The sequence below is a fragment of the Schistocerca nitens genome, chromosome 5 (genome assembly GCF_023898315.1).
Source record: "Schistocerca nitens isolate TAMUIC-IGC-003100 chromosome 5, iqSchNite1.1, whole genome shotgun sequence".
In the NCBI taxonomy this organism is placed as follows: domain Eukaryota; kingdom Metazoa; phylum Arthropoda; class Insecta; order Orthoptera; family Acrididae; genus Schistocerca; species Schistocerca nitens.
Window position 1 is genome coordinate 500964586 of NC_064618.1, and position 17045 is coordinate 500981630.

At 43.4% G+C, this 17045-nt stretch overlaps 1 protein-coding gene across 1 annotated transcript in view; it reads left to right on the top strand.

The window, feature by feature from the left end:
* Positions 1–17045, top strand: part of LOC126259862 (facilitated trehalose transporter Tret1-like) — a 72534-nt gene that overhangs the window by 34877 nt on the left and 20612 nt on the right. Inside the window, exon 3 of the mRNA XM_049956919.1 lies at positions 1351–1560. Coding sequence (XP_049812876.1) covers positions 1351–1560 — 210 coding nt within the window. The remainder of the gene's footprint in view (positions 1–1350; positions 1561–17045) is intronic.

Genomic DNA, 17045 nt, shown 5'->3' on the forward strand with positions numbered 1-17045 from the left:
TTCGGATTTTTTCCTTTACTTGCTTCTCACCAAATTTCATGATTATAGGTCAACTGGAAGTACGATTTAGGTTAGGACGAGGGAATTTTCGGGTATCAAAGAAAGTGATACGAATGGCCGTATCTTTTGGTTGCATTGACTTAGAAGCTTCAATTCTTTACACGCCAAAGGGATCGTAGAGCTCAGTGTGTTTTTCAAATGCCATTTTCTCACCTTCGAGTTTTTGAGAACATAGGTATACTTTTCTGAGGCGCTGAAAGGAATGATGGTATGAAAGTTTCTAGGTTGAATTATGCAGTCATGGTACAACTTTTTATAAAGTCTTGAAGTCCCTATCCTTTACTGGTACATAGCACTGGTATTTATAACGATAATTTTTTTAAGCTTTTCGTAGTACAAAACTGAAAGTTCCAAAAAATGTTGTTTTCAAATATATCTTAGAAAGGGTATCTAAACGATAATGCCTCATTTTATTCAAAATTTTTCTGAGACCGCATTTAAAGTGACATACTTCTGAACTTTTACACAGCTATTAATAATTATTGGCGTGGTTATAAACAAGAGTGCAGGGACTTATATAGAGAAAATGGCACCGCTGCACTCACTTAAAAAGAAACTCCTATCTTTAGTAGGTACATATTACAGATCAACTACTGGAGAGATATTGCTTTGGTTCTTTGAGGGTAGTAACAAAGTCCATATATTTCAAAAAACACGAAGAACTGTTCAGTGGGGAATCTAGAAATATACTACATCCCCGTAGATATCACTCCCATACAGATCACGAAGAGAAGATTAGAGATGTTTAAGCCAATAGAACGCGAAAAAGCCCTAATAACTAGTACAGTTTGAAGTGTCACGCACTTCACATTGATTTGCAGCGTATCGCTATATATGTAGATGTAGGTGGCTTGTTCCGTGGAACTGTGAAACTTACCCAACTTTGGGAGGTGGTCATTGTGAAGCAGAAAGACTACACTGAAGAACTGTAAAGAGGTAATGTCAGGAAGTAAATATGGAAATAAATGAGAGATTACTTGCATTATTTATGAAATGGTATTCGTACTTACAGTTTATGATTTCTCGTGACTGAAAGCTTTCACATAGAAAATATTTCCAGTTTAGCATCGCACTTCAAGACTGCTAGCATTCTGCTTACAATCCACCTTCAGAGCTACTGACTTTGTCATTTTAATCATTTCCGTTTTTCACAAAAGAAAGCTTGATTTGGTTCTGTGTCGAAGAGGACACCAAACTGTTAAAGATTCAGACTCATTCTGCAGCGATGTCTCGACGGAATGGATTCTGGGATATGGTCTTTTCATGTTATTTGTGTGTGATTTTGTGCAGGTGATGCAGAACCTGGGCACGCTGGTCGTGTTCTGCGTGGCGCCGTACGTGCACTTCCGCACTTTGGCTGGCATCATGATGGCCTTCCCCGTTCTGCTGGTGGCCACCCTCTCGTGGATGCCGGAGTCCCCCACGTACCTGCTGCTCAGGGGGCGTTACAAGGAGGCCCAGCAGTCGCTCAAGCGTTTGCGAGGCACCAGAGTCTTCGAGGTACGTCACATCTCGCTTATCGGGTCACACATGCACACTTAAAAAAATTCTGGTATTGGAGAGACGTGCTGAGTAATTATGTAAGGTACTTGTTCTCACCTAGTTAAGAAAGTAACGGCTGAGAGCATGCTCTTCCAAAATAACGGATATTTTGCACACACAAACAAAATGAGTGGATATCCATATGCATCTCTCGTCCTTTCTTTCCGCATTTGCAGTTAAATTATAGGATATGGATTCCGCCTTTTTGCAAACACAGTGCTTTCTCTTTTTACTCAAACATGTTTCAGCACCTCTGTGCCATCATCAGTTGGTTTTTTGTTTACTGAAAGAAGTGATTTTACGTTATATGGTTTTGCAGGATCAATCGCAACAAAACAAGACAAGCTATCAGTGCAGAACACTATGGAGTTGGTCCTGCAAAACCGCATAATGTAATATCACGTTTTTCAATAAACAAAAAATCCACTGACGATGGCAAAGAGGTGCTGAAACACGTTTGGTAAAAAGAAAAAACAGTGTATTTGCAAAAAGGCGGAACACATATTCAATAAAATGACTGGATACAAGCAGTACAAACAATTTATTTTACTTATCTGAACAATCTTCCAATAATCGTTGATTCATTGCAGCTCATTGTCAAACTCCGTCCTCGCGTATTTTCGAGTTCAGTATAGAACTTCAAGAACTGTTAGATGTTTCAGTACTTTCACAAATAAAGGAAAAATTTCAACATATTTTATTGATCTTCAGAAACTAAATTTGAGTTAACTTTTATGAAACATTTCTTCCAGTCACATCTCACTAAGATTAGCACCAAATCTGAACTCTGTCTTATGATACGTGTGTTTGCCAAAGGTATATACACGAGGGTAACTTAAATAGTGGCAAATATTTATTCACAACCGATACAAAAGAGTTACATGTTTTCACGTGTTACTGCCCTTCAAAGTAGTCACCAGCATTGTGTATAACCCGTTGCCAGCGATGTGGAAGGCGTAGTATAACGTTAGCAGAGCCTGTTCTGTTGATGGTGCAAATGGAGCGGTCTACTGCCTCTCGAATCTCTGGAACAGTTCTGAAGCGAATGTCACGAAGTGGTTCCTTCATCTTCGGAATCAAATCAGAGTCACAAGGACTTAAGTCCGGGGAGTATGGTGGATGGTACAGTCACAGAGCAGCCACAGCTTGCGCTATACGCGCCCGCGCATTGTCGTGCAAAATGATGGGTGGGTTGCGCAGAAAGTGTCGCCGCTTCTTTCGCAAAGCTGGTCGCAGGTGATGCTCCAAAAACGAACAGTAATACTGTGCATTGACTGTCTGCCGTGGAGGAATGTAATGCGTTAGGATAACACCATCACAGACGTACACGACCATCAACAGAACAGGCTCTGCTATCGGTATACTACGCCTTCCACATCGCTGGCAACAGGCTCTACACAACGCTGGTGAATACTTTGAAGGACAGTAATAGGTGCAAACATGTAACTCTTTGTATCGCTTGTGAATAAATAGTTGCTACTATATAAGTTCCAGCCCTCGTATAATTCGAAAATTTTACATAAATTTATACTTCTCCTCAGATGGTTTATTTAAATTTTAATTTTTTTGTGTTTACAACATGCACTCAGATGCAGTCGAACAAAAATGAAATAACTTTTTAGGACATTGTAATTTTATACCTCGATCAGAAAAACAGAAGTATTGTTAGTGGGTTTTGATGTGACAGGACCTCATTCACAAATATCATTTATACAGAAATTACTTCAAAAACTAATCTAAAATGATCAAACAGAAAATCACGTACCAAAATGCAAAAAGTAATTGATCTATACCATATCGTTACATGACATAAAAAGATCGATATCCTGTACGCATAAAAACAACACAATCCTAAAGTAGTGGTTGACTTTAGTAATAGCAGCTACGTCATTGCGGCTCTAAAGAGCTTTCAACGGATGTAGTTTAGTCATTGCTGTTGCGCATGCTTCAGATTCGTTATTATGTGCTGGTTTTCAGTGTAATAAGTGCTTCTGCAGTTTGGACCTAGATTTATATCGGTGACGTTGAAAATGAAATGAAGTTGGAGCTGGAATTTGGTGTGAATAAATAATCAACTGGGACCGATGGCCTTTGTAAAATGGCTCTAAGCACTGTGGGACTTAACATCTGAGGTCATCTTTGCCCTAGATTTAGAACTACTTAAACCTAACTAACCTAAGGACGTCACACACATCCATGCCCGAGGCAGGATTCGAACCTGCGACCGTAGCAGCAGCGCGGTTCCGGACTGATGCGCCTAGAACCGCTGGCCACAACGGCCGGCGATGGCCTTTGTAGTCTGGCCCCCTCAACCCCAAAAACCAACAAACCAACCAAATAATCAACTAGTCTTGAAAAGCAGTGACTTCTGTACAACATCCCCGTCTGATGGATGTGTTTCAACTGTTTTGCAATCACTCCGTAACATACTTTCAGAGACAGTGAACCGTTCACTCTGCATCGGAGCATACACTGATGTGATACTTAATGGCCTACACAAACTATTAGGAAGTTCAAATCACTGTGCGTAAGTAACTGATGTTGTCATCAAACCGAAGGTTGGTTTGGATACCACAGTGCTTCACTAAGCATGGTCCTAACAGAGGCATGCCATTGCCTTCCTCAGACTTTTGAATTGACTCTCCCAGCCAGTTAGAGGAGGCGCTACGTTAAGCCGTGGATTCCGAACCGAAGAGCTACTGCGTATTTTTCACGTTTGCAAAAACTGCCAGATGTTAATTAAGTGAAAAGTGACAAATAAATATCCTAGTATCGTCCAGTGATCGAACCAGTGACCTTTGTATCTATAATCTGTCATATTACCATCTTTCTTTTTTTAATTTTTTTCCGTATCTTCCTGACTTCAGTGCCTTTAACGTTGTCATATCTAACCATAAAATAAAGGTTAAATTCTGCACTCTTGAAACTTAAATTTACAAATCTTCGTTTCTTAGCAAAAGATAATTTTCCTAGGATCTTAAAAAAATCGGTTTCGGCGACAAAATTGCCAGACTGAGTTGCGATAAACCTTCTTCAATTAGTTACTCTGATTGTCCAGTAAACGATATAGATGCCGAGTTAATGAAAGATGAAATAATGCTAAGTTCAACAATATAAGGTTGGGTCTTCCGCATGTGTAAAGCATTTCCCTTCTGTTCCTTAGTCATGGGCCACAGGGAATCCACTTGCAAGCAGAGTAAACGTCTCGTGACTCTGTCATTCTCTTCATGACTGGCTTGTCAAGTTTATATTTTGTGTCCTCAAAATAATTTCAGCCTAACAGATATAAACTTCCGTTTCCAAATAAATTCGAAATGACTTTCAGGAGGAGAGTTGTCAGAGGTCCACTGAAATACTAATGCTCAGTTCAGTAATGTCATTCGCTTTAGAGGATTCGTTTCTTCTAGGGGTAACTGTTTACGATAACACAATTTCTAGCAAGTTCTGCAAGCGAATTTCGTATCTAGGAAGGTACTGCAACTCACGATGCTTCCCACTAATATAAAGTCCTTTAGAATGGGTAATTTGTAAACTGTAGCGAAGTGCACAGGAAGTCCCATTAGCAAAGTGCAGCTACAGTGTTTTTCACTTGGATCAAGGTTGCAGGAGGGCTAAATAGTATCGTTCACTAATAAGATGCACTCGACGGTTCTGTTCACGACGGCTAATTTTTGCCTGGGCCAACGGTGGATTTGTATTTTGTCTCCGCAAATAACCGATTCGGCCAGCTCGCAATCGTACCCAAAATGGGTGGCTTACAGTTTAATTTTATGACGTCGTTCCGCAGTATTGCCACTGTCTCTGAGGATGTCGTATCATACGACGTTTACTCTGCTAGGCAGGATTGCGCTGGAGACATTGTTCCAAATATTTTCCATTATTTTTTGATATATTGTGAGAAGGCCTGTAAAATTATTTAACAATGGTTTAGAGAAGCTTCCGCTGCTTATCTCAGATATGTGACCTGGCTTTTGTAATTAATGTACTTCCTCCATAATATTAAAGTCCAAAATTCAGAAGTTAATTTTCTATCAACAACTTTGATTTTGTTTCTTATTGTCTGTCGTGCAAAGGATAAACACTATTATTTTATACTTCGCAATCTCAGACAGGAATGTTCCTTGAACCATCCTGTATTTGCTTTAACCGTGCCTGAGTCATACATAGTCAGTGATGTTCAGTGGTGGACCTCTCATCCATTAACTCAAACTTTTGCTCATGGCAAATAAATGTGGTGTGAAAACGGGAATCCTACTGAATTATCAATACTGACGAATTCTCGTTCTCAAAATCATCCAAAAATTTATTTTATAACACTTTTATCTAACTACTTCCTGTTTATTACTGACTTCACCTCACGCGACGCGAAGTGCCCGTTCTCAAATACCATTCATTATGATATCGCCGAATGAAACAATTTCGTGTAACAATATTCATTTGTTTAGTACTAACATTAAATATTGTCTCTCCTTTTTTATATTGAAATAAATGAATACGTAAGGTAGCTTATGGCTGTGCCCTTGCAACCTAAGATTTTGACTACTTTCAGCAACCGCACAAACCGGATCATTTAAACTCATGCACCAATCACACACATTTCTGGACAATAAAATTATGGTCGAGCAATTAGCAACTGCTCAGTTGACGATATAATGGCCTCCTACAGGCGTATGGGAAATAACAATGACAAAACTACGTGAAACAATTATATTGCTTAAAACGTATCCACGTGCCACTAACTGGCTTTTAAATTAAATTCTTGAGATCGGTAAAGCACATCATTCAACGGACCATGAGGCCTGTATCAGACCATAGATCGATGGCATATGAACTCATCGTGCAACGACCACAAGTGCATATTCAAATCTGCACGCGCAATTTCCTTCCATGTGTGACATTCATTGACTAATTCCAACACACGTCACTGTCTGCAATAACGTTTCACGGTTATCGTCGTGCAATTCCAGCCATGAATGATATTCTCCTTGCCGCCGTGTCAGTGCTAATGCGGTACATACCAGGCCGAGACATCGGTGCTAATACTGCTCACCAGAACAAGTGATTACCACTGAACAAAGCATCACAGGCAAAATGAAAGAATTCTTGGATTAATATATTGAAATTATAGCAAGATTTGTAGTAACTTAAAATCAACAAACGCGCTTAAATATTTCAATTATCTCTAACAGACGCTGTTCTGAAACTTATTTCTGAAACCTGAAGAAAGAAGTGGATTATGACCTGAACAAAGGACCTAAATACCGCCCAGCTCTAACTATTGAATTAACACCCCATCATATTGAAATGTCTGTCCAGCAATTAACACAAAAGTTATCTGCAGAAAGAAGCGTTTTGATTAGTATCCCACCTTAAATATTCTACAAGTTTACCATGTTAGAGATGGCTTATCATTTGATAGCACTAAACAGAGTACATCTGCTCCGTCCGACCACCAGTGCCTCCTCTCCAGCAGTCCTCGGTCCGCAGTTCCGCTAACGGCCAGTTCCTTCCACTTCCAAGACAGAGGAGGGGAGGTCCGCCTAACCAGGTTGGCCAACTACGACTGATGGAACCTCACCGCCCACGTCTTTGGTTACTTTTACTAAGCTGCAGACTATCGACCTAGTAAACTGCCAACTTCATCTGTAATATCTTTACCAGACCCCATCTCACTAGCATAAAACTCACTCACACAGATCCAAACATGCAAAAATTTAAACAAAATTAAATTATTGAATGAGGGCACAGCAATAAATATGTTAGGAAGTGCACACATACATAAGAATAATAAATGAAACACAGACGTTCACCTCTTCTCTCAATGCTTAGGGTAGTGCCAAGTGTACTTTAAATCGCACTCCAAATATGACTCGATACCAAGTGAATGTTACATTACTTAAAATAGTTGAAACGGAACATTCAGACCCTTTCACAATCAGCTCGAGACAGTTTCGCGAATGTTGTCGTTCGATTCCGCCGACATGCTTTCTTTCTGGAATATTGAATAATGCGTTTCCTAAGTTTCAGTTTAACATACGAAAGCCACTAACTAATCCTTCTTCGTATCTTGACTGAGATATTTAACCCAAGGTTTTTTTTATCGCCTCTTTCAGACCGCTGTCGTCCAGTATTAGAGTGTTTAATTGGCAAGCACCGCGTCCGAGAAAGGTTGTTTGCTTCACATGTCTCGAGGTTATACAGGGTGATTCACGAAGATATGCAAATATTTAATATGTTATTCTACAAGTAAAACTAAAGAAAAAAGGTCATACAAACATAGGTCAGCAAATGTTTAGTTACGAAGTTGCGGCTAATAAAAGATTTTACTTGAAATTTAGCAACTTCGCTAGTATGAAAATGGTTCAGATGGCTCTGAGCACTATGGGACTCAACTCCTCAGGTTATCAGTCCCCTAGAACTTACAACTAATTAAACCTAACTAACCTAAGGACATTACACACATCCATGCTCGAGGCAGGATTCGAACGTGCGACCGCAGCGGTCGCGCGGTTCCAGACTGTAGCACCTAGAACCGCTCGGCCACTCGGGCCGGCGCTAGTATGAAGCCATCGCAAAACTGTACGAGGTTGAAGTAAAGTACGATTTCTATTTATTTTGTTATTGATCTGGTGAATCTAATAAAACATGTCCCAGACGTGTATCTGCAGCAGTTTTCCAGAACACCCAGAGAAGCAAAGAAGTAATTTAGTAAAATTTTTAATTTATTAACTACTTGGCCCAATTTGTTTTTTAAATTCCAGACAATTGCACAAAGTTTTCCACATAAGTTGTAGAGAATTTAATGATGGTAATAACGTTAACTGAAACTGTATGAATGTGTCAGATAATCTGCTTGAGCCGTGCGTGGCTCGAGCTCGTGCCATCTCTTATTTTACATCCTGTGTTTATGGTGTTGCCACCTCGTTACGTTAGTTTCAATTTCTGTTGTCGCTGAGTTCCTGCTTTGTCTGCCCGTCAGCGGCAGCAGCAGCGCCCATCGATATAGCCCTCACGCTGACTGCTATTACTTCCCCGGTTGTCGTCTGCCGTGGGTGAGTCGGAACATGCCAGGAGGGTAGTTCGGACCGGCCAGTCGTGTAGTTGGGGCGCGGCTATACTGCTTCAAGTTCTAAGGCCTCCGATTTTTTTTCTAATTAACTACTCACCCGAAATCGATGAAACTGGCGTTACTTCTCTACGTAATCGCCCTGCAGACGTACACATTTTTCATAACGCTGACGCCATGATTCCATGGCAGCGGCGAAGGCTTCTTTAGGAATCTGTTTTGACCACTGGAAAATCGCTGAGGGAATAGCAGTACGGCTGGTGAATGTGCAGCCACGGAGAGTGTCTTTCATCGTTGGAAAAAGCCAAAAGTCACTAGGAGCCAGGTCAGGTGAGTAGGGAGCATGAGGAATCACTTCAAAGTTGTTATCAAGAAGAAACTGTTGCGTAACGTTAGCTCGACGTGCGGGTGCGTTGTCTTGGTGAAACAGCACACGCGCAGTCTGTCCCGGACGTTTTTGTTGCAGTGCAGGAAGGAATTTGTTCCTCAAAACATTTTCGTAGGATGCACCTGTTACCGTAGTGCCCTTTGGAACGCAATGGGTAAGGATTACGCCCTCGCTGTCCCAGAACATGGACACTATCATTTTTTCAGCACTGGCGGTTACCCGAAATTTTTTTGGTGGCGGTGAATCTGTGTGCTTCCATTGAGCTGACTGGCGCTTTGTTTCTGGATTGAAAAATGGCATCCACATCTCATCCATTGTCACAACCGACGAAAAGAAAGTCCCATTCGTGATGTCGTTGCGCGTCAACATTGCACGGCAACATGCCACACGGGCAGCCGTGTTGCCGTCCGTCAGCAATCGTGGCACCCACTTGGATGACACTTTTCGCATTTTCAGTTCGTCATGCAGGATTGTGTGCACAGAACCCACAGAAATGCCAACTCTGGAGGCGATCTGTTCAACAGTCATTCGGCGATCCCCCAAAACAATTCTCTCCACTTTCTCGATAATGTCGTCAGACCAGCTTGTGCGAGCCCGAGGTTGTTTCAGTTTGTTGTCACACGATGTTCTGCCTTCATTAAACTTTCGCACCCACAAACGCACTTTCGATACATCCATAAGTCCATCACCACATGTCTCCTTCAATTGTCGATGAATTTCAATTGGTTTCACACCACGCAAATTCAGAAAACGAATGATTGCACGCTGTTCAAGTAAGGAAAATGTCGCCATTTTAAGTATTTAAAACAGTTCTCATTCTCGCCGCTGGCGGTAAAATTCCATCTGCCGTACGGTGCTGCCATCTCTGGGACGTATTGACAATGAACGCGGCCTCATTTAAAACAATGCGCATGTTTCTATCTCTTTCCAGTCCGGAGAAAAAAATCGGAGGCCTTAGAACTTGAATGCACCTCGTAGTACAGTCGGGTTGGAGCAACAGTAAGGCCTACATGTCCATGGCTCGCCCGACCGTTGCCGCCACGCATCACTTGAGCCGGGGACGGTCTTCGTGGATCGTCGGTCGGTGGTCCTACTGGACGACGTGAATTGGCTCGGCCATCGCTTAGAGGTTGGCTGTGTGTGTGTGTGTATCGACTCCTTTTTGTATCCCGCCTGGGAGGCGGCGCGTGGGTAAGGAACAGGAAAAGGTAAAACACGTCGGTACTGCTGCATAAATTTACATCCCCTTTACTCAAACAATAAGAATACATAACCTGGAATGAGGTGCGAAGCTGAAGCGAGTGTCCTGACTGGCTGCACCTGATGAATTGGGCTGAAGCAGTCTCGGAGCTCGTAGACCTCGACAGCACCGGCTAGAGGGCGCTGTCGTCTGTTTCTCTCGTAGTGCCAACTTGAGAAACTATTCCGTGGCATCGTTGCTGTCGATACCACACTCCTGATTAGTTTTCGTGATTGCACAGCCACTGCTGAGTGTCATTCAAGTCTTCGTGCATGTGTTTGTCAAACTGTGTGTGTAGTTGGTGTCATTTCCACTGACGACTTGTTTTAAATGTTTTCGGTGTACTGGCAGTGAATCGGTCGGTTGGAGCAAGCAAGTCTCCGCGCGGCGCAGTCGGCCGGCCCGTTGTCGGTCTCTATGCAGTGTCGGAGCGTGTGGGGGCTGTTCCGAGTGCTACGAGATTCGTGGCTCACCGACTGAGTGAAAGTTGAGTGGTGATTTAATTACCGAAGCCATGTCTGTTCACGTTGTCCCCTTGATTGGTGGTTCGCTGTTGGCGGTATTCCTGGGAGTAACAGCGAGTGTTCGAGTTGGTGAAGATTTAGCCGCCGTGTGGTGGAATTAACTATATTTGTCGGTTTGAAATTCAAGTGCACCAGCGGAATTTTCTGCCTTGTGGCCGTTAGTGTTCCGGTTACCTGCCCTGGTCGCTGACGTAAATTCAGGCACTGTCCTTTCCTCACCTGTTGTCGCTGTCCAACATGGTGTGTAGTTTTTGACAGCTTAGTGTATATTTGGTTGTGGGCGGCTATGTCTGTAACGTTTTGGCTTTGGAGTTCTCGTATACTGGTCGGTGGTTAGCAAGTCGTCTTGTCGGTGTGTCCGTGACTGTCTATTGGTTGTGTTGCCGGCGGATCGAGTATAGTTGGGCCGACTTCTTGTCTCACCTAAGCGAACGTTAAGATTTCAAGGGCAGACCGAGCCGCCTGGAAACTTCTAAGCAGCGTTGCCTATGAATTTGTATGCTTGTAATTGTGTTTTTAAAATCAAAGGCTTTCTGCCTGTTGAAAATTTATTGTATTGTTTTTTAAAACCATCGGCCTTCAGATGGTTCAAATGGCTCTAAGTACTATGGGACTTAACATCTGAGGTCATCAGTCCCCCAGACTTAGAACTACTTAAACCTAACACACATCCATGTCCGAGGCAGGATTCGAACCTGCGACCTTAGCAGCAGCGTGGTTCCGGACTGAAGCGCCTAGAACCGCTCGGCCACAGCGGCCGGTTTGGCTTTTGTCTTCTCACTGTACAGCAGTCAGCCACGTCAATCACTTAGGCCATCCGAGAACGCTTCTAGCACTGATCCGAGCATTTAAAGTCACTTATGTTTTCCTCCTACTTTTCCGAACAAACAACCAGAGTTCATCCTGTACAGGGATTGCGCCGCACAGAGAAAAGGATATAACGCGGGACAAAGACTTACCGTGTCATAGGCGTTTAAATTAACGGAACTGAAATAATTAAAACGGAATGAATGGAATCAACAGGAATGAAATCAGTGGAATGCACAGCATAAAATTACATCAACTGTTTAGAAATGCCGAACCTGAAACGTAACCATTACGTCTTTGCAAATAAAAATTGCTACAGGATCGGAATTCGTAATGAGTCTTCGAAGATTTATACGCAGTGGTTTCATGTCGTCACACTGTGACCGTTTCATGAGTCATATTCTTCATGACGTTTGTAGATAAGGTTACGGGGATATCTACCAGTGAATGATAGTACGACGTATCTCCTGAGTGTCTCGCCACGTGTGAAACTCAAGATAAAATGTCAGACTCTTGCAGTGTATAGAGAGTGTGACTCTAAGAGGCATCCTCCTGTTAGATGGCACCAGTACTGCTACCGATGGAGAGTGAAATGAGACGTCAGGACGACAACAGATTCGTTTAATTAACTTCTTTATTCTGGCCCTCGGCCCTAGCACATCAGGAACAACTTGGTGGGGGCGTTAAGTTTCCTCTCATGTAAAACAACAGACGTCCTGCATTGCCGGCAGCACAAAGGGCGGGGACGAGCTTGGTGAGACGCCCGCTAAACCGGCTGGACAGAACAGGTGATTAGGATTGTGGAAAGGGCCAAATAAGGTGTCGGTCAGTTTCACTTCAAAATTGTAATTTATTGTACTTTAATAACACCTTTGAACCAAAACGGCACATAGCCGAACCTTAACGAGTTTCAAAATTCAATTCTTTTACTGCTGAAGGCCTGCAAACAAGAAATCTAAAAAAACAAGACAAATTTTAAATGACTGAAGACATTCAGTTAAAATTGCAAATAAAATAATTTTATATATATATATATATATATATATATATATATATATATATATATATATATATAATCACAGCTAGGCGGAAAGCCTCGAGGCAAAAGTGAGTCGATAAATCAAACATATACAAGGTGCAATATAAACGGCTGAGGGCCAAAAATTAAATTTCAAAATTTTAAAATATATTACCTTAATCTTTTAAGGCTGAAGGCCGCAATGTTTCCGCTTAAGGGGAAATTTTGAGAATAAGGCTGGCTGAAGGCCCACAGTTGATTTTCCAAAAATTCGAAAATACCTTAACCTTTAATTTTTCAATGGCTGAACGCACACTCAATGAAAAGGCAACGCAACGACAATAACAAAATTTAAGAATAAGGTTTTAGGCGGCTGAGGGCCAACAATTGATTTACATAAATTGATTTACATGAAACACAATAATTTTTTTCTTTTAAAGCATTGGCTATAATAGATTACCAACAGACCATTAAACACCCATGAAAAGGACAGTATAGACAACGGCACTCAGACGTCTCCAGGGGGAAGGGGGGGGGGGGCGCCCTGCCCTCGAAACATTAACGTTCACTTAGGTGAGACAGGTGGTGCGCCCAACTACACTTGATCCGTCGGTAACCCAAACAAGAGACAGTCACGGACCAGCCGAACAAACGACTTGTTAGCCACCAATCGGTACATAAAAACTCAAAGACCAAACAGTTACGGGCATGATTATCCACAATGAAATATGTATTAAACCGTCAAAACTACACCCCATGTTGGACACAGACATTTAAGATTTGTTGTTTGGAGGCCTGCAGCAGTGAGGAAAGGACGCTGCCTGAAATTACGTTACTGGCCAGGGCAGGTAACCGGAACACTAACGGCCACAAGGCAGAAAATTCCGCTGATGCACTTGAATTGTAGTGAACCAACATAGTTAATTCCACCACATGGCGGCTCGATTTCACCACTACAAACACTCGGTGTTGTTCGCAGGAAAAGCTCTCCAACAGTGAACCACCGAAACTAACAACACAACATCAACGGACGTGGCTTGGGTACATAACACACCACTCAACTTTGACGTCCTGTGTCGGTGAGCCACGGAGATCGTAGCGATCGGACAGCTCCACACACGCTCCGACACTGCGCAGGGACCTCCAGCGGACCCAGCCGATTGCACCGCACGGAGATGTCCTCTCTGGTCAGCACCAACCGACCGACTACCCTCAGAATGCCGACAACATCTAAAATAGTCGTCAATGGAAAAAATGCCAACTACACATAATACAACCTGACAAACACTTGCACGAAGACCTGAACGGTACCCAACGGTAACTAAGCACACACGAAGACAAATCGGGAGTCGATGCACACACACACAGCCGACTCGAGCCTAAACGCGTCATCCAGTAAGACGACCGACCGACGATCCACCAAGACCGTGGCCCGGCTCAAGTGAAGCGTGGCGGCAATGGTCGGGCGAACCATGTCAACGCAAACCTCACAGCTCCAACCCGACTGCACTAGCAACTACCCGACTGGCAGGTCCGGACTGCGCTCCAGACACGTTTCAACTGACTGGCAGCCCGAAGTCGCGACCTGAACTGGCTTCCGACAGACAGCGGCCGGGAAGTAATAGGAGTCGAGCAAAGATACTACGAGAGGGGATACATTGATACGTGCTGCTAGCGCCGCTCACGGTCAGGCAAAGCAGCAACTCAGTAGTGAAGTGGAAGTACGTTAAAAACAGGGTGTAAAATACATGATGGCGGGAACACGAGCCACGCACGGCTCACTTGGTATCACTCGAATGACACAGTCCCTGACATCTCTGGCTGTGACGTTGATGACAGCGCGGCAGCGCTTCTGGCGATACCACGGAGACGGCCTTAACCTCCGTCCAGCAGCGGGCGACTCTCTCCTCCAGCGGCCGGTACTCTTTTGACTCAGGGCCGGCTGCCCCGTCCCGTGTTCGAACAGCGGACCCTATCCTACATTCCGGAATGTCGCTCTGGGTGTCACAGACTCGTGATGTGGACTGTGATACTGAGACAAGAGTATTTTAGTACACAAATGGCTGAGTACTTACTTACACGCTACTTTAGCCCTTCCGATAGCGTACAGCAGGGTCAGGTGTTGCTATACCGCGTCCAGTTGACCGTGTTTTGCTTCGCAGTGCACAACACTTACGCCTACCAGCGGCTGGCTCTGTTTGAACTTACTTCTGTTCTGGCGTACTTTCTGCCCGAATATGGTCGATATGCCACGTTGCCCTCCTTTTTGTCAAGACCCTGTCCCTCAGGTCGACCAAACTAGATTATCCTTTAAACTAGAGTTCCTGGTGACCAGCCCTTCTGGTCCTGTTTCATATCTTAAGAATTATTCTAACAATTAGTTTCCTTAACCCTAACATTTTATCTTGCACATTTCTTTAGGGCCCCTTGCCCTGCTTCTTAACTCAAAACTACATGGAACTTCTTCATTACTAGGCTTGTTGCACGATAACTTCCTCTAATCCCAACTCACAAGCTAAAACGAATCAATTGACCTTAATACTACCCCATTGTGCGTTCGTTTTCCTTCTGCTGCTTTTATGCTCGGGATATCCAATCCACTGGAATCTGGACAGCGGCTGGATCTGAGCTCGGTCTTGCGCCTCGTCTTCTACATACCAAAACAAGGACTACACTCAGCAGAACAAGTGTCGCTGTGGTGGCTGTTATGACAAAACTCAATATTATTTCTTTCGGTACTGATTTTCCCAATATATATTTACATGCTGCACTAAGGTTTTTAGGGAGATTCGTCCCTCCTGCTGGTTGAGAAGTTTGTTTATAGACTGCATTAATTCTGGCCCTAGAGTTTGATTTAAAGTGGGTAGATATGCGGCAGGTTGCACTTCCGCGGGCTTCTCTGTCCAATACAAACGAAGCTGCGAAATATTCAATTGGACTATCCCTGAAATCGCGGCAGGCAGGTGGAAAATAGTTGCCATTATCACGCAAGCTGTTCCCTTTAATAACAAACGGTTCCCGTTTAATTCTCCCCTGTTTGCTGACGTAAGCTTCCCGTGCTCGAAACATCTACCCACTACTACCATATTGTCAAAGGTAGAGTACAATCAGTTCCTCGACCTTAGAAACTACAGTTCCGACTCTATCACTTCTTTATTGTATTCCCTTACTTCCTTTTGTCCCATTAGCTATTTCACTGCCTAGGAATCCTGCTCCTCTCTTATCACCATATTCGAACAGACTATGATTTCCTCTCAGTAGCGTCTTTGTAACTTTGCTTCCTCCCCTCTTGTCTTTTTCAATTATTAATAGTCGCTCCGTTTTGACTCTTACAAATTTCTTATTTATCCCCCACTTGACAGGATACGCATGAACTGTGTAGCAGTCGTAACGCGAATGTTTCCCTGCTACAGGTATAAAAACGGAAATATAAACTTTCGCTCAATCAGCTCTCGTCGATGCTACGGCTACCTTGAAATAAAAATGTGTTTTTGTGCTCGGGTTCTAAGACCACAGTCGTCGTAGTAGTCGTGTGTTATTCAGTATGTCCTTCTCTAAACTTGCAATCTACGTAGTGTACCAATCAATCACTGCTTTGTTCCCTTTTGCCCACTGCTTAATCTCTTCTATGGTGCCGTTGCCCTTTTAATGTCATCAGCAGTGCCAAACATTGTTTTCAGCGTCGATTGAACCCCTCTTCCTTCTCGTGTGTGGAATAACCACAGGTTCCTGGCTCATCTCACTTCTTAATTTCTCGTACGCTCCATGTCCTCTCTCATATTCCCCGGCACTTCCTTTGAGTATCCGGTGCCTTTCCGTTTCCTGACGGAATTTGTTGAATGCTTGTTCCAATCTTCTCACCTCGTTACGCATTCCCCCATGCGTTGAGTACCACCTGTATCACTCGGAGATGACTGGTGATCACTACGTCTTCCTGCTGGCGAAGAGGTCTCCCTCTTCCAGTTCTGTAATGGTTCCACCCAGACGAAAATCTGTAGTCCCGCTATGAACCGCATCATCTCGCCTTCTCTGCACCTCACCTATGGGCAGGAATACCTAGCACTTTGCCGGCCGGAGTGGCCGAGCGGTTCTAGGCGCTACAGTCTGGAACCGCGCGACCGCTACGGTCGCAGGTTCGAATCCTGCCTCGGGCATGGATGTGTGTGATGTCCTTAGGTTAGTTAGGTTTAAGTAGTTCTAAGTTCTAGGGGACTAATGACGTCAGAAGTTAAGTCCCATAGTGCTCAGAGCCATTTGAACATAGCACTTTCCTCCCCCTTACTGTCACTGCTGCATCGCAGCTGCTTGTGATAAACACACTATAACTATACCTAAGCTAACAGAAATTTTAAATGACTATCTACTAGGCCTTAATCTATACGGATTCTTCGGTACTGTTC